The following is a 19,611-nucleotide window of genomic DNA, read 5'->3' as shown; positions in this document are numbered from 1 at the left end:
CCCCCCCCTCCCCCCGCCCCCCGACCCAGAATTCATATCTCTCATAAAAGTATGATTGTTTGCTGCCTTGATATAATGAAATTAAAATTAAATGACCAACATTATTGTGCAATAAATCTATTATGGGTACAGAGATTAGAGAAACAATAATGGGTTTCAGCTGATTCATGAAATATTGTTTATATAATTATGTAAAGCAATAACAGCTATATTTGGCATTAGTTCAGAGTTTTCTAGGTTAAGGGACTTGATGATATGCCCTTTTAAAGTAAAACATTGCAAGATCTTTTTCTCCAACATTTGAGCCACACTTTTGGAAAATGGGACTTAAAGCATGTGTGTGAAGTTTCATCCCAGATTAGCCTGTGCAGTTTTCACAGGCTAATCAGAGACAACAATGTCAGCCTAAACTGGTTTAAATACACAGTGCTCCAGCTAGGCTTAAATTGAAGGGCACCCGCCCTGCCCTCCAGAACCTCCGCCCTGCCCTTCCTTTGGCCCCCTCCTGCCCTTAAAAAATACAAAAAAAACATATGATGATTAATAAATCTCTTATTACAATACATTGCAATAATGTATTCCCTTATTGTAGACATTATATTTGAATTGTTGAATAATAGTGGGAATAATATATTCTAACAATTATTAATAACATATAAATTAACATATAAGAGGAAGCATTCCAGAAACGCCCGCGCGCTCGAAAGTGCCCTTTGAAAAAAATACTGCGTGTCCAAAAGTGCCCTTTTGACAATTTAGCCCCCTGCCCTTTTCAAATCCTAGCTGGAGCTCTGAATACATGTGCATAAAGTTTAATACCCAAAAAGCCTCAAGCAGCGCAGTGAGCGCACGCTAATTAGGGACGACACTTTCCACATAGACTGGATTTTTGATAAGAAGAGACTTCCTTTAAAAAAAAAATGCATACAAGCTGAATGAAATTGAATGCACATGCAGGAAGCATTGTTTTCAAAAAGCATTAGCACAATATGACTTGTATGTAGGTTCCATATATTTCACAGTTTTGTGTGAAAAATAAAATAATTCATAGGCGAAATAAACCTGGTAAGTTTGATGTCTTATTTTAACTTATTTTAATACATATTTGATGTTTTTGTTGTTGACACTTAAAAGTGCCAGTGTAGTTAAGCACTTTTATGAATCCTAAGGAAATTAAGCAAAATTAAAAACAATTTTTATCTTTTTCTCAGAGCCAAGCCCTTTGGCACTCGCTGACCGCTGAGAAATAAATTGTGAAAACATTTTTTGGTAACTTGTTTATGAAAGGTTTTTTGATAAGCGTCTGAAGTTTCAGCCCTTTTATGTTGAACATTTATTATTCAGCAAAAGTGGAGATATTTATAGCCTCACATACCTCTAATGGCCATTTTTTATTTATCTTGTAAAAATGTAAACACCCTGTAAAAAGATAAAGTGGACACGTTAGGTCACGGGGTTTAGAAATTGATTTCTGACGGGTAATTTATTACTGGCTCTCTTCAGTGCATGGGTTTTTTGTTTTACAAGTGCTAGAACTTGTTTGCTATAAACCTGAGTTGTTTTGTTTGTTTAGAAAGTTTAAGTGTCGAAGATATCTTAAAAAAGTTCACAAATTACTTGAGATGCAAGGGCGTCCTTAAATGTTTGTTGATATAAGCAATGATGGAGTTTCTGCCTGAATGTCATTTACAAACAACAATTATGGAATACTGCAGCTTTAACTAAAGGTTATTTTTGTTTGTTTTCATACATTTAATTAATATGTTTCTTATTTATGCACTGCAATTTCATTTTATGCATCAGTGTACTTTTAAAGGTGAAAAATAGGTAAAAAATGAGAAACTTTAATTTTTCATACAATTTTGGCAAACTTAAAAAAAATTGATGATGATTTATAGCTTGCTATTTTAAGTGACACTATTTTTCTTCATGCTATTTTGTGCTAAACAATGTTTTATTAACACTGTTTCTTTATATGTAAATAGTGTTATTTTATAAAAAAACAGTCATTGTGATGGAAAAGAAAATTGTGTAAACCATTGTGATAGTCTTTTTATTCATGATAATTAGTTTTTCAACAGGGCTACGGTACTTAAAAGTGATTTTATCTATCATAAGACACTGCATAGGAAATCTATTAATTATTATAGTTGGAGTGAAGTAATTCAGATTGGTTGATTATTTGTATGTCCTGATGTAATTGCTGGAACAGAAGTGCTTGATGTAACATTTTTTGTCAGTGTTGAGTGAGCAAAGAGTTAAACACAATATTTGGAATTATTATAATTTCATTGTAGACAATTTTATTTAGAGTTAAATAATAAATTGGTGCTTTTTTGTCACATTTGATATACATTTATTTCAATAAAGAATTTTTCACCAAAGAATACGAGGAATTGTGCTTCGAATAAAGCTGATATTGAGGTAATTTGTTTGTTTGTTTTGTCATGTATGTAACCTGTTTGATATGTACACTGATAATGAATCCATCCTTGGAATATTTATTCAACACAAAGAAAAAATTAAGGGAGAGCATGCACTTTATCAATAAACAGGCGAATTGTTGCCCCCAGGGTTGTTTTTTTGGTTACATAGGAGCATATAAAGAATGATCTTTTCAAACAACACACACTGAAGTTATTACTAAAACTGAAAAAATAGAAAGAAAAGTAACAAAGATGAAGTGTTCAACTTGATTTCCCGATTGCAGGGTCGACGCAGGAGGAGTTTGATGGTCACATGTCGGTTCATTTCGAGCACATCTGCCCGCACTGTGACTACAAGTCCCGGACAGAGGGAAGACTCAAGCGGCACATCAAGGACTTTCACACAGACGACTCTGACGGTGGTTACGGGGCCCGCACGATGCCCGGACGACCCAAAGTGTTCCGTTGCAAGCAGTGTGAATTCTCATCCACTGATAAGGTATGAGCATCATTTTGTACCATACTTATCCATATATTAGTCTCGGTTTAAAACCCAATTTAACAACTGGGCGTGTGTTATACATTGATACAAAGCTATTCTGAGTGTTTATTTGCGAAATAATTATTGTGCTATTCTTAATATTCATCATAGATGCCACGTTATCCGTAATTATTGGGGAGATACTGATGAGCAGCAAACGGCATAAAACCTGAACAGTCTTTTTCCATGCTGGTTCAATATTCATTAACATTTTGTTTCTGAGAGGGAAAGGGTCAAACCATGCAGCCATTTTCGTTGTTGTTGTTCCAGATCGAGTTTTGGACGCACTCGCGCAGCCATATCAAAGAGGACAAAATCCTTCAGTGCCCGCGTTGTCCATTTGTTACCGAGTACAAGCACCATCTTGAGTACCACCTTCGCAACCACTTCGGCTCGAAACCTTTCAAGTGCCCCAAGTGCAACTATGCCTGCGTCAACAAGTCCATGCTGAACTCTCATATGAAGTCCCACACGAACGTCTATCAGTACAGGTAAGTTAATTTAATTAGTTATTCAATGTTTGATATCTTTATAGATATACATGTAGTCTGCAATAACTTGTCTGCAATCGCTGTTTAAAAGGTCATCGTGGCGCAATTGATATGGTGTCCACCTAGCAATCAGGGAGGTCACGGGTTCGATCCCCACTAAGGGAGCATTCTTGAGATATCCCCCAAAGACACCAAGTACTGGTTCTAGGCCCAGGAAACAAACTTGAGAGCGTTTCAAAAAGCCTCAGGCTTTGTATCCAATCGAGCTAAAATAAATAGCTTTAAACTAAACTAATCTCCGTTTTATAGCTGATATGGTGGTCACAGCTTTGATCCCTACAGCGGGAGTTTCACAAGATCTCCCAGAAAGACACCAAGAACTGGTTCTACCCAGGAAGCAGACTTGAGGGCCTTTCAATAGGCCTTCTGTGATGCAATTGAGCTGAAATAAATAGGTTTTAACTAATTAAATATCTATTAAATAAATGTATTATTTGTTTATTGCTTTCCCATAAAATTGCTTTGGACCACTTCACTTTAATTATTGACAGACATGTCGTTGTTATGACGATTGATTGAGAGGTAGCAAGTTCCTTTTTCTAATCTGCCATTTACTGCAGGAATGTTGGCCATTGTTTCCTCTATCAAATGTTTTCTGTACGACTGCAGAATTTTGTACATCTGACTGCTGCTGATTCTGCTATTCCTAACAAGTGTCAGCCCCTAAACAATGTATGGTCTCAAACAATTGTTACTTGTCCAAACACAATCCTAGAATAATTACTAATTTTTTTAGTTACTAAATGAAAAACAAAAACCTGAAATTAAAAAAATTCTCATTGAGCATTACAACACTGCAACTTCAAATAATTGTTTATCCCTGTCCTGCACAGAAGCAAAGTAAAAACAGCTACATGTAACCAACATAAAACCAGAACAGCCTGCGAGTAACTCACACTTTGTTTAGGTTTTATGCTTTTTGTTGTTCATGATTACCGTAGGATTGATGAATTAGCCTAAAGGCTTGAATCTATTAAGAAACATCTTAATTCACCTTTGTAAGTGACTACAAACTGGTAAAAAGCGTATCTCAGAGGTTAAGGATTAATTGCCTATTTACAATGACAAAACCGAGAACTTCCGACCACATCTCCCTCCCTTTTCTCTCTCTACTTAAAATGCGATGACTTACGTCGATATCTCGCTCACTGTTCTCTAACTACCTCAGATGTGCTGACTTATGTCAATATCTCGCTAATTTTTCTCTCTCTACATCAGATGCGCTGACTTACGTCAATATCTCGCTCACTTTTGTCTCTCTTTTCTTCAGATGCGCTGACTGCACATATGCCACCAAGTACTGTCACAGCTTGAAGCTCCATCTTCGCAAGTACAATCACAAACCCGCCGCAGTCCTCAACTCTGACGGTTCTCTACCCCAGGGAGTGGACGCTACGGCCTCAGGGCTCTCCCTTCTGGCCAAAAGGGGCCCACCAAGGGGACCTAGGGGACCCAGGAAGGATAAAATGGATCAATCGCCACCCACTGGTTACCTGCCCCTGCCACCCTCGCCATTGGGCCACATGCCAGGTATCAATCAACACAAATAGATCCAGGATTTTCCACAAAAAGTTTAAATTATAACTCCCCAGATGTTGATAAAAAATTAAATTGAATTCATACAAAATTGCAAAAATCACCCTGTGCTCATTAAATATAACAAACAAAAGTCACCTGCTCCTTTGTATACATTTGTTGAACCTGTTAGAAATGGAGAGTAGAGAAAATGTTTATCTTTACTGGATAAATAAATCAATAAATATATCTTACTATTCTTTTTCAGGAATGTCAGGTATGCCAGGCATGATGAACCCTTTCTGGCCCATGATGCAAATGCAGGGCAGGTTACCTCTTCCACTCGCTTTCCCACCTCGATTCAACCCGCATTTGTCAGGCTTACCGCCCATGGGCATTAAATTAGAAGACGGTGGCCTGAAATCAACACCGACAAGCAATGCTGGTCCAATGCCGTCCGGCATGTTCAAGTGCAATTTCTGCAGTTTTGTTGCTTCTAGTCAGGAATTTCTTACCAGTCACATTAGGACATTACACGCGACGGACAACAAAGACTTGTTCTCCATGTTTGGATTCTCATCTGAAATGCTGCTCGGAGAAAACAAGAAACGACTGTTCACGCCTGACGAAGACGAAGCTTCACCTTCCAAAGTACAAAAACTAGACCGTCGGTTTTTGCCCAATGTTCGAGTGAAGAAGGAAGAAGATAACGGTTTTCATGTCAGCAAATCCGACAAAGCTCGTAATGGCAAGGAGGCAATAGATCTATCATTGTATTCCTTCATGAACGGAAAGTACCCTGGCATCAGCAGCATGAAAGATGAGAGCGTAGATATCCTAAAGCAGATGACTCTGAAATTTGGTTCCGGTCCAGTGGACATGCAGAGAAAGTACCCTACGTCCACTGCTCCTGTATTGTCCAGTTCCCCGGTGGTCAGTTCGCCAATGGTCAGCTCAGCTGTACACTCCATGGACAGCCCTCTGGACCTGACCAAGCCAAGAAGTCCTGACTCCATACCCAGCATGCAGCAGTACCCAGCAGCTCTTCAGAGGTTCAAAAAGGAGGAAAAAAAGCTCTATGCTGTGGAGGAGGAAGAGCACTCAAGTGGAGAGAATTCTACATACTCTTCCCATTCCAATCCTGGAGTAGCCTCCCCTCAGCAGAGGAAAAGGTCTCGCAAGGGAAAAGCATTCAAGCTTGATACGTTTTGTATGAAGTTACACGAGAAGCATGGAAATCAGTATATAAGCGATGATAACTCAGATGTAGAGTTGGAAGGAATGTACACCCCTGAGCTGATTAATGAACCCACTTATGTAAAGATTGAACCAAAAGAGAAATTTGGGGAAAAAGTGGAAATTGATTGCAAAGAAAATGTTGGAGAAATGAGAATAGGGGGCAAGGCAAAAGAGCAAGATGGCGAAAAAAGTGATAAGAATGAAAAATCTAACGGTGATCAACAGGAACTGTCCGCTAACGAAGAAAAGCTTACAGAAATAAGGGACAAAAATGAGAATAACTTAGTAGATACACAGGAAGAATTGGAAGATAAATATGTAAAAGACATGCACATTAAGAAAGATGGAGATGAGGTTAAGCCATTAGCCTCGCAGGGTTTGATAACCCAGAACCGCAGGAAAGCAGTTCCAGCTGCCATACAGAGGGGTGCAGATATTGCATGGAAAATGCTGAACGATCCAGAAATCACAGATCCATCACAGATCATAGGGAATGGCAGAAACAGCCCCAAAATTGAGATGACAGCTTTGGATAAAAAACTTCTATTTGAGGCTCCAGAGTGTACCAAGACGTTACAAGGCTCCCAACCGGGGGAATTTGAATGCCCACACTGTCGTATTGCTTTCGGAGACCTGGTTATGTATACGATGCACATGGGTTACCACGGGTTCAGGGATCCGTATAAGTGTAATATGTGTGGCGACACGTGTAAAGATCGGGTGGAATTCTTCCTGCATATAGCACGGGCAGCACACAACTGATGTTTTAACGAACTAAGCAATCTTTATGAAAAACTTCACGCATTGCCACAGACAGCGTTTACCTTTTGATGTTGAGTGTAAATGCTGCTGTTGGAACCTAAGTTGACACTTTTATTGTTATATTACTGTTTGTTAACATTGATATTGTTGTTGTTATACTAGTATTATATTTGAATTCCCGATTTGCCTTCTTTTAATCAGTGTGTAAATCTTGAAAATATGTACATATGTTACAATAATTTTGTTGGGTGTGTTATTTGGTTGATGTTATAATTTTCTATTTATGCAGCTTTGATATTCAGAAGGCACTGAAAAGCTAGTGCTCAATGACTTGCAGCTATTTTAGTAAACATTTAAATGTTGCTTACAAAAGTGATAATTGAAATCCTCTGACATTGTGAAATGACAAATATGTAATCATGAATTTTGTGTTTTATTTTCGGAGACTGTTTGTGTAAGTTGGATAGAATATCACAATGTCATTCTGCACATTGTGCTGTTCAGCACATAGCTTTTCGATTATCACCATTTTTTTAAACTTAATAAGTGCATTGAAATTTCTTTGAGACAACATTAAATATATAAAACCTTGCTTCCTAATGGCATGTGAGGAATAACCCTTTAACATTTAGAGGACATTAAAAACACAATGAATGCAATAAAATCAAAAGTGTTGAGAATAAAAATTATGGTTTATAGATGGTATTGCAAATATGCTTCAAGTAAATTAGATCACATCAATGAAAATGCACACATATTCTGTTCAGTTTAAAGTAAATGCTGTTTGGAATATATTAGTTTGTTAATGTATTATCCGGAATACTTTTGCACATGCTGCCGATATTCAAAGCATGTTTTGCCCAACACTGGTTTAGAATAAGGCTATGCTGTTATCATCCATTATGTCTATATTTGTATTTATGTGCTATGTTTTAACTTAGAATTCCCTAGTCACATGATATTTTTGTTTTGTGTATGATTTTACGTATTATTTAATTGTTTCTATGTTTTTGTTACAAGTTATACACATATCCTTGTACACATTTTGTAAGATTCATCGACAAAATTAAAACGTATTCCTTCAAAGATTCTAGATTTTTCCTTTGTCATTTGGAAGTTTCGCAATGTCAGGCTTTTATGTGTTACAGACGAAATTGTTGATATTTTTTTTATGTCATCAACATTTATCACATTCCAATAATATGTAACATTATATCATGATTCCTGATTGATTTTCATTATTGGATTCATTATAAAATTATTACACATAAAGCCCATCATCTCGCCAACATTTCAGAAATAATGCCTTTTTGGTGTAAATCTTGTTACAAGTATGTCCAAATAATGTTAAAAGGCTAACCTACAATAGAAGAACACACAATTGTTGATTTGTAAGACTACATTCAAAAGCAATAATTGATAGATAATTGACATTATATGTCAATATAATGATAATATGTTTCCAGGGTACTGTTTAACAATGATACACATTCCTGCCCAATTCTAACGCACAATTATGAGTCAGGTTTTCAAAGCATTGTCAGACAAACTAATGTTTATGCAGGTACTAGCCCTGCAATTTAAATATGTGATGTTTTTTATAAATCATGTATCTCAGTATTTTGTTACAGCATTATCGTTTTAACTCTTTTTGCACTCATTAGTTAGTTCACTTTTGCAGCTCATTGTAAATCCATTTAAAGTATTTTGAAATAGCTTGCCATCTTTACTGCATTTGAAAGCTCAGGGATGAAATATTGTATTTCTTTATTTATATCATTATTTAAATGAGCCACTGGGAAAACAGGGCTTAATGCATGTGTGTAAAGTGTCATGCCAGATTAGCCTGTCAGTCTGCACAGGCTAATCAGGGACAACACTTACCGCTTTAATGATATTTTCTCTTGAAAGAAAGTCTCTTCTTAGCAAAAATCTAATTAAGGTGGAAAGTGTTTTTCCTGATTAGCCTGTGCAGACTGCACAGGCTAATCTGGGACGACACTTTACGCACATGCATTAAGCCCCCTTTTACCCAAATCATGGCTTATCATTGTAACAGCATTACATCGTAGTCTAGTGTTAGCACAGTGTAGTACACGTACTGTAGAAATAAGGTTTATACTAAGATTTTGGTATTTATATACATGAATGAAATCAAGACAAAAAAGTTTTTCAATTTATCAAAATGTCTTTGAATAAATATGATGTTACAAGTTCCTGGAAATGTACAATTTATAAGTTCTCAGTAAAAATATTCAGTACTCTTTTATATATCTCTCAAGATATTATCTTTAAACTTAATGCAAAGGAATACATTTGTTCACTGCATGAAGCAAATAAGTATTTTTCCTGATGGTTTGAGGATAGTCAGTTTTGACCTGTTAACCCTTTACCCTTTAGATAGGTATTTTGACGCATTTGCAGTCCCTTAGAAAGTTACATTCAATTAAACACCTTTCTTACTGGATTCAAGTTTTAAAGGCTTCATGTCCAACCCTTAGATACTAGTGAGAACCAAACAGCATAAAACCTGAACAGACTGCAAGTTACTCGCAGGCTGTTCTGGTTTTATGCTGTTTGCACATAGCCATTTTCACTTTGCTTCTGAGTGGGAAAGGGTTTAATCAAGTTGGCATTTATAAATGTCTGTTAATATCACAGTGTTTTTGAACTAAAGTGTTCCTAAGGTCAAGTAACCTTTAACATGTCTGAGGTGATTGGATTTTATTCAGTAGCTAGTTAGTACTTGTTTCGTTGGTTGATATGTATTGAAGCTACACAAACCTGCTAGACATAAAACTGCATTTGAAATGTGTTGAGACATTGGCACGTCGGCAGTTTAAAGTTGGAAGTTAATAATGATGGCTCCAATTTTGAATATAAGATTTTTTTGTCTAATTTGAAAAGTACACATGTATTGTTGAGAATAATCAGAAACGGTCAAATCCAGTTATTATTAAAATGCATCCCAGTTTTGTAAACGCATTAGAATTATTAAAATATATGTATATTTTTTAAAACTATTTATTGTCATATATTTTTGCAATACTTTAATGTATATTAATTTTGTAGGATATCTGTAGTCGTAATTATATTTATGATGATTTGTTGATTGACGATGATATTAATTTCTAGCCACTTGCAATACTTGATGTTGTCATTTTTGTGTTAAACTTATTTTGTCTTTAATTTAAAAATATATGTGTGTAACTTTCCAAAATGTATACTCCCATTTTTTCCTTCATGCAAAATATATTCTAGTATTTTTCAAATGTTTCATTCCCCGGTAAAGACGTTCCTCAGAAAAGATATGAGCCACATTTTGGGAAAACAGGGCTTAATGCACGTGTATAGTGTCATCACAGATTAGCCTGTGCAGTTCGCTTAGGCTAATCAGGGACAACACTTTTTACTTATATGGAATTTTTCCTTTATAGGAAGTCTCTTATTAAGTTAAATTCTATTAAAGTGGCAAGTGTTGTCCCTATTAAGCCTGTTAAGACAGCACAGGCTAATCTGGTAGGACACTTTAAACACATGCATTAAGTCTTTTATTCCCAGCACCCAGCTCATATTAACATGGCATGTCTGATTACTGACATGGTCTCCTAAAAAAGCCTTCGTAAGTGTGCTAAACTTAGGTTAATTCCTTATATTGTTAAGTCATTGGCAGTGCCAGTGTTATTCTTCACATAAATTGTTTACACATTTAAATGTTGCTAATTACATGTTCATTATCATTGTATTATTATATACCTTTGACATCATTGGAGGCAATGTACAGAATTAAATTTGAATTTTAACTAAAGTATGTTTCAATTTAATAAAAAGCTTATCCCATAGGAGCTTTTTAATGGTGACCACACATCAGTGAAAATAAACGATAATAATGCCTAACTTTGTACAGGCCACTGATACTCAAATATATCTACCTCCTAACTTGAAAATACTTGACCCTTTTAAAAGATGATAATTATGTGTATTGACGTCTTTCTCTTTGTGAGAGTAACTTAAAATGTTCATGATTTAGAATTTTTAAATATAATACCTCAAAGTAATACCCTTCATCAAGTACTGCTTCTACAAGTAACAGGTAAATATAACACCTCAAAGTAATACACTTCATCAAGTACTGCTTCTACAAGTAACACTCAAAGTAATACACTTCATCTAGTACTGCTTCTACAAGTAACAGTTAAATACAAGGATCTCCAATTGTATCAAAGAACCTTTTTTCCTGAACTGGCCTAAAGTGAGTTAAAACAATGTTTTCAAAACGATTAATTATTTGTGATCATTACATATTTTAAACTTTTGAATGTACTAAAATATATTGTACGAACTTAACCCATTTATGCCTAGCGTCCATAAAAAAGCCTTAGCAAACAGCATAGATCCAGATGAGACGCCGCATCTCTGAGCTGGGTCTGCGCTGCTTGCTTGAAGGCATTTCTGTAAGAAATATTCTAAATATAGAAAGAAATATTCTAGACATCCCTAATTTTGGAAATAAATTGATCCAATTTAGAAGGATGGAAGAGTCCACTAGGCATAAATGGGTTAATTTTTTGCATTACTTGTAATGACTTGGCAGCTTCTAGTATACTGTTAACTGATTTTGCATTAATTGATAGATAATAAAATGTTTTTCATAAATTACAACGTACTATTTAGAAGACACTTTCTATCATTTTTATTATCACACATGATAAGTAACTGCAATACTTGCGTTATCTTCTGTAGTGTGTTGTATTCCTTTTGTTTCTTTCAATGTGCTTTTATTGTAATAAACCTGTACTCTTAAAATGTCTTGCCTGGTTATTATTGCCTTTATTCCCATGATCAGAATTATTTTACTGACTGATGGATATAATTGACTGTTTTGTGATGGTAGAGTTCCTTAATTTATTTGGGATTTTGCAATTTTTCAACAGTATTTCAGTATTATCACAGCCAGTTACCTTAGGCAATGTAAAATGTCAATAGAAACTATTTCATGACTAATCCCACAAACATTTACTTTTTGGATTTTTTAAGGCGAAATGTTCAAAGAAATCTACAGGGCCTAAAGAAAGCAACGCCACTGCTTAGTACCGGTTTTCCTGCACGCTTCTATTAGCAACACCTTGGCCTACTGACCGATAGTTTTTACACACAGACTTCGCTTTAACCCTTTACCTATTTTCACGCATTTGTAGTGCCTTAGAAAGTTATATTTAATTTAAGACCTTTCTTACTACATTCAAGTTTAAGGCTATATCTCCAAACCTTAAATACTCTTTAAAAAATGCTAGGTGAAGGGGTCTGGGATCTAATTGTTAAGCGCATGAAGTTGTTTTTGGAGAAAACAGGGGGGATTGTATTATTGTATTTTAAATGTACAATATTGATGACCAACTTAAAATACAAAAAGTGGGAAGAGATTTTCAAATCAACTGTTGTAATGTAGTCTATAGACCACTATTTAAACATGGTCAACATCACACGCCAACATCCACTTTTCTGCATATGCGCTTCGTTAATACAAAATCAATTTACTGAGAGCTAATTTATTTCTCGAGTGCTTTATTATATCCCTTTACATCAGTATAGTAACATATTAAAGCAGAAAATAGGCTCGTATCAAGAATGCTACTTTAAGACATTGCTGTAATTTTACAACTGCATGGCCTTCATTTTTTTGATTAAGTTACTTTTACCATAAATGTACTGTAGTTCCAAGTTGTGGACACTTAAATATAATATATTTTGTTTCCATGTCCAAAGGTTTACATGCACAAACATCACAAAATATAATTAAAGTGTCCGAAAATTTAGAGACAAAATGACATTTTACTGATTGCATTGACATTTGTATATTCTTGTGCATAACATCACCTTCCTGCATTAGCATTTTGAAAACTGAGGGTGTCCAAAAACTGAGGGTGTCTGACAACTTAGAGTGTCAGAAAACTTAAGTTATTACGACAGATGTAATGGAACACACAGAAAAACAACAAATTCCAACATGATTTAATTGCTTACAATTTTTAGCTCATCTATTTTTTGAAAAAAAATTATGAGCTATTGTCATCACCTTGGCGTCGGCGTCCGGTTAAGTTTTGCGTTTAGGTCCACTTTTCTCATAAAGTATCAATGCTATTGTATTCAAACTTGGTACACTTACTTACTATCATGAGGGGACTGGGCAGGCATAGTTAGATAACTCTGGCTTGCATTTTGACAGAATTATGTGCCCTTTTTATACTTAGAAAATTGAAAATATGGTTAAGTTTCGTGTTTAGGTCCACTTTTTGACGATGCTGGAACAGCAGCATCCAAGGTTTGATAACCAGTAAAAAAAATCTTCACAATTGCGACCTATGTAAAAGACCGAGCCAGTCCGATTGAGATAACTCGAATTTTCAGTTACTTCCCTTGGCATTCGCCACTGCGTAGGAGATTGCTCGTTTGTTTTCATTGATAACATTCTCCTGGCAGAGTTGTCGTTCGTGTTGATAAAGGTAAATATTAATAGAACAGCATATCCTGGGGAAACAGATTCAATAAGTATATCAGAACGTTAATTTCAAATTAGTAATTTTACATCCATTTTATTTTTATAGACCAATAAAACAACTATATATTTTCTCTATTTTGTTTGATATTTGTTCTCGATTTAGTAAATAAATTGCGAATAAAAACATGTAAAATTAACTTTTTACGTGATCTCAAAACTAAAGAATGCGAACGATTTCGAACCTGCAAATTGTAAATGCTGCACTGCTATGATATATATATAGATAAAACAACATTTCTTTGCGTAAATGTTCGTCCCGCTAGCGCAGTGGAAAGAACGTTCGCTGTTTCACCTTTACAACACCGGTTCGATTCCCGCTCCCTGCGCATTGTTATATTTTGTATGTTTTGTGGTCAACATTCCTGACAGTTGTTTTTTTTTCCGGAAAATCTCATCCCCCACCCGGCAGCATTTGACCATATAAAAAATTAAAAAGTATTTCAGTACAAAACAAATAGCTGGAAATTGCAGCTATCATTCAAAATTGGTCCCAACTGTCGTCAATCTAATCTTATTAGGTAGGAGTGCTGGACACACTCCGGGTCCCAACATTATGCAGCCTCAGCGCAGAGGTAACTCATTTCCTTGGAAAAACACGAATACACACACTGGGTGCAGCCTAGGCGCGTATAGACTCAAACAAGGCAACAAACTCAAGTGCGGGCACAATCATTTAAAATTTACATATTGAATACGATATTCTAACAGAATTTACACAACCACCTAAGTGTACATACCATGTTTGATATTTCGTTCGATTGTTAGATTTCAGCATATACATGTATAAGGTCATTTCGCTATTAGTTAACTTATCCATATGTTCGTGGGCAAACTCGGATAGTCAAGTGCTCATACGATTGAGCTCACATGATCCGGCTATGTGCTCATACCTACTTTCGAGAATCATCATGAATGTATTGCCATACTTAATGAACAAGAATGTGACCCGCCTCCCAGTTTCGCTCAATGGGTCAAGTTACCCACGGGTACTACTTCCCCGTACCCTAAACTTTTTTTCGTACCAAAAATGTTTCGTACGCAATTTTTTTTCGTACCAAATTTTTTTTCGTTCCCAAAATTTTCGTACCCAAGTTTTTTATCGTACCCAAATGTTCGTATCAACATGCACAATTGTGGTGATATAGATAAACTTAAATTGATGTTTTATATCCATCCACTTCAAAAGCATCGTCACACCAGTACTGCCAGTACTTTGATTTCCTAAAGAATCAAAGCTATTGCTTTCATACTTGCAACACTTACTAACTATCGTAAGGGGACTGTGCAAGCAAAGTTATGTAACTCTGACTGGCATTTTGACAGAATTATGGGCTGGCGGTAGGGTGGCATATAGCAGTTGAACTGTCCGTCAGTATGTCAGTCAGTCTGTCCTTCCGTCCGAAAAAACAACAACATTGGCCATAACTTTTTCACTTTTGAAGATAGCAACTTGATATTTGGCATGCATGTGTATCTCATGGAGCTGCACATTTTGAGTGGTGAAAGGTCAAGGTCAACGTCATCCTTCAAGGTCAAATGTCAAATTTATGGTGTATGTTCGTCCGAAAACTTAAACATTGGCCATAACTTTTTCAATATTGAAGATAGCACCTTGATATTTGGCATGCATGTGTATCTCATAGAGCTGAACATTTTGAGTGGTGAAAGGTGAAGGTCATCCTTCAAGGTCAAATGTCAAATATATGGCGTCTGTCCGTCCGGAAACTCTAACATTGGCCATAACTTTTTTAACATTGAAGATAGCAACTTGATATTTGGCATGCATGTGTATCTCATGAAGCTGCACATTTTGAGTGGTGGAAATTCAAGGTCAAGGTCATCCTTCAAGGTCAATTTTTTTTTTAATCAAAGCGGCGTTCTCATGAAGCTGCACATTTTGAGTGGTGGAAGTTCAAGGTCAAGGTCATCCTTCAAGGTCAAGGTCATCCTTCAAGGTCAAAGGTCTTTTTTTTTCAAAGCGGTTTTATCATGAAGCTGCACATTTTGAGTCGTGGAAGTTCAAGGTCATTCTTCAAGGTCAAGGTCATCCTTCAAGGTCAAAGGTCAAAAAAAATATTTTTCAAAGCGGCGTTATCATGAAGCTGCACTTTTTGAGTGGTGGAAGTTCAAGGTCATCCTTCAAAGTCAAGGTCATCCTTCAAGGTTAAAAAAAAAAATCAAAAAAAATCATAGCGGCGTTCTCATGAAGCTGCACATTTTGAGTTGTGGAAGTTCAAGTTCAAGGTCATCCTTCAAGGTCAAGGTCATCCTTCAAGGTCAAAGGTCAAAAAAATATTAAACAATTTCAAAGCAGTGTTCTCATGAAGCTGCACATTTTGAGTGGTGGAAGTTCAAGGTCAAGGTCATTCTTCAAGGTCAAGGTCATCCTTCAAGGTCGAAAGTAATTTTTTTTTAATTCAAAGCAGCGTTATCATGAAGCTGCACATCTTGAGTGGTGGAAGTTCAAGGTCATCATTCAAGGTCAAGGTCATCCTTCAAGGTCAAAGAAATATATTTCAAAGCGGCGTTCTCATAAAGCTGCACATTTTGAGTGGTGGAAGTTCAAGGTCAAGGTCATCCTTCAAGGTCACAGGTAAAAAAAAAAAAATCAAAGCGACGCATTAGGGGGCATTGTATTTCTGACAAACACATCTCTTGTTTTTTTTTCAAACATTGTTAAAAAACACAAATATTTATTTTTATTATTTTATTTTTGAAATACCATCCAACTATCCCACCCAAGAATTCCCCCCCCCTCAGCCAAAAAAATAAATTTTTTTTTTTTTGCATTTTTCTTGCATTTTTGGAAGATAATGTAATAAATGACCACACCCCCACACTATACACCCCTCTCCACTCCACCCCTCCATCCTTTGTGATTGAAATTGAGATAGGTCCCTACACCTTTAAAAAGAAAAATAGATGAGCGATCTGCACCCACAAGGCGGTGCTCTTGTTATCACATCTGTACAATCCTTATACTTATAATTATGTTTAATTTTGCCACTGTACCCAAATAAATACTTTGGAAAAGTTATAGTCTTGAACAAAACAAGACTATTGCCAAGCAATAAAAGTCCCCTACCAGGTCCACCATTGTCAGAAATTTCACCATTTTCAGAATATTTTTTGTTTGTTTCCATAGCAACCACAATTTTTGACATAGGCACAAAATGAAATGACGTGCATAATGTCCATATTGCCATCCATGTTGCAAGTTTCATGAAAAAATATTAAGAACTTTTAAAGTTATCGCAGGAACCAGAGAAAAACACCATTTTCAGCACTATTTCTAGTCTATTTGTTGCCATAGCAACCACAATTTTTGACGTAGGAACAAAATGAAATGACGTACATAATGTCCATATTGCCATCTATCCATCTTGCAAGTTTCATGAAAAAATATTAAGAACTTTTTAAGTTATCGCAGGATCCAGAAAAAACACCATTATCAGCACTTTTTCTAGTCTATTTGTTGCCAAAGCATCACAATTTTTGACGTAGGAACAAAATGAAATGACGTGCATAATGTCAACATTGCCATCTATCCATGTTCCAAGTTTCATGAAAAAATATTAAGAACTTTAAAAGTTATCGCCGGATCCAGAAAAAAACACCATTTTCAGCACTATTTCTAGTCTATTTGTTGCCATAGCAACCACAATTTTCGACGTAGGAACTAAATGAAATGACGTGCATAATGTCCATATTGCCATCTATCCATGTTCCAAGTTTCATGAAAAAATATTCAGAACTTTTAAAGTTATTGCAGGATCCAGAAAAGTGTTACGGACGGAGACAAAACCATAAGTCCCCTCCGGTGAAACCGGTAGGGGACTAATAACAAATAAATTTGAATATCAAACAAGATGCAGTACGCGTAGCCTAGACATGCTTTCACTATGATAAATTCATATCTGTTACTTATATACAATAATGAATGCAGTTAAGTGAAATTATTACATATTCTATAAACACATTTGTGGGAATATAGACTTTTAATTAGAATGCATATTAAAAGTAAATTGGTAAAAGTGGAATTATTACAAATCATATTAACATAATTGTAGCAACAGACAATTCAATGATATGCATATTAACAGTGAATTGGTAAACGTTATATATTTCATATCTTATTTGCATAATTGAAGGAATATAGACTATACAATGAGAATTCATATTAAAAATAAATTGGTTTAAGTGGTATTATTACATATCATAGCAACATAGTTGTAGTGATATAGACTATTCAATGAGGCATTTCTAGTCATTGACCTTTTCTTTCTTAGAAGTCTTTCTATTCCCAAATACACAGGTAGATAACACAATACCACATCGATAACTGCCTACGCACGACGTTTCCCGACCATCCATTTTACGATAACCCTTTATATTCCTGACTTCTTTTTTTTAAGACAAAAATCTGTAAAAGAATTTAACTAACTTAAAGTTTTTTCCATTTTCCAGAAGAATGGATGAATTTGGCATTAAAAGATTTGATGTAATTGACATTAATTAAGGAAGGGGTTTTCTCACTGCAAAAAATATATGACATTAAAATTAAAAGTAACATGTACAAAACGCAATTTAATTATTAAAAGATTTCACGCAACGTGAACTAATTATTTAATGAAAATCGGACAAAAGTTTATTTTTTATTTTTTGAACATTAACCGACTTTTGCTTGAGTTTCAATCCTCAGATAATTTCTATTTAACTTGGCCAGTGTTTTTAGACTTTTCACGTGCATTTTAGCCATATTTATAGTTCCATCACTAATGTTATTTCAAATTTTTTTAAAGTTCTTGTTTCCGAGATAAGCTACTAGATTTAATTGCATAGCTTATTTGGCTTGTGTACTGACCTACAAAATCATGGTTTTGACAAATGACATCAGCTTACCTAAACTTCAGGGGTTATGATGCATAATATTCTTGAGAGCTTGATTAGGCAACAAAACAAAGATGCAGTCTGCTTTCGTCAGTAGCCATGTTTCCAAAAATATCATTTTACTGATGGGATATTTCCACATGTCTAAATTTATTTAGCTGGACAGGCACAGTTAAAGGCGTGTGTTATATAAGGTTAAACTCCCTTGTTTTGACAGGTGTTCCTACATGTACGTGGAAACTGAGGCTACAAGAAAAATAGTATAGTAAGAAGTGCTTTGGGACATTTCTATGAAAACAATAAACAAAATTCCAAAACTGCAATGTTTTGTTGCATCATGTGAACAAAACAAGTTTTGCAATATGGTTTTTTGAGGCCATTAAACTCTTCGTCTATGCGCTACGTGCCTATTGAAGCATTCAGGCAAACACAACGATTCATATCCATAAGAAAATGCAAACTTGTGTTTACATGTATAAACATACATTAAACATTCTTGTACAAGATATTGTGATATTTCGATAAGGAACCATTTCAACACTGATAAATTTTACTAAACAATAAAAAATGAAGTAGAAAACTTATTTCCATGATCCAACTAATGGAGAGGATTTTATTAATGCTGGTGGGAATATGTACTATTAAATGCAGGGGGGAATATGTACTATTAAAAGCAGGGAGAATATGTACTATTAAAAGCAAGGGGGAATATGTACTATTAAATGCAGGGAGAATATGTACTATTTAAAGCAAAGGTGAATATGTACTATTTAATGCAGGAAGAATATGTACTATTTAAAGCAAGGGGGAATATGTACTTTTTAATGCAGGGTGGAATATGTACTATTAAATGCAGGGGGAATATGTACTATTTAATGCAGGGGGGATAAGTACATCTACTACTAGACAACTAGTATTTAGTGCAAGGGGGAATATGTACTTTTGTAATGCAAGGGGGAATATGTAGTATTTAATTAAATGAGGAACATGAACTATTTTTAATGCAGGGGGGAATATGCACTTTTTAATGCAAGAGGGAATATATACTATTTAATGCAGGGGGATATGTACTATGTAATGCAAGTGAGAATATATTCTATTTAATGCAGGAGGAATATGTACTATTTA

At 35.3% G+C, this 19,611-nt stretch overlaps 1 protein-coding gene across 3 annotated transcripts in view; it reads left to right on the top strand.

Annotated features, from left to right (window-relative positions):
- The window catches only part of LOC127864529 (uncharacterized), a 60,820-nt gene extending 48,977 nt beyond the window's left edge, over window positions 1-11,843 (top strand). For all 3 annotated transcript variants that reach the window (XM_052404188.1, XM_052404187.1, XM_052404189.1), the window contains 4 exons: window positions 2,711-2,925; window positions 3,238-3,458; window positions 4,789-5,048; window positions 5,302-11,843. In XM_052404188.1, coding sequence (XP_052260148.1) covers window positions 2,711-2,925; window positions 3,238-3,458; window positions 4,789-5,048; window positions 5,302-7,034 — 2,429 coding nt within the window. In that variant the 3' untranslated portion in view covers window positions 7,035-11,843. The remainder of the gene's footprint in view (window positions 1-2,710; window positions 2,926-3,237; window positions 3,459-4,788; window positions 5,049-5,301) is intronic.
- Window positions 11,844-19,611: the final 7,768 nt, after the last annotated feature.

Source organism: Dreissena polymorpha, chromosome 1 (assembly GCF_020536995.1).
Source record: "Dreissena polymorpha isolate Duluth1 chromosome 1, UMN_Dpol_1.0, whole genome shotgun sequence".
Lineage (NCBI taxonomy): Eukaryota > Metazoa > Mollusca > Bivalvia > Myida > Dreissenidae > Dreissena > Dreissena polymorpha.
The sequence above is the reverse complement of the archived record's forward strand: the minus strand, read 5'-3'. Positions and strand labels throughout refer to the sequence as shown.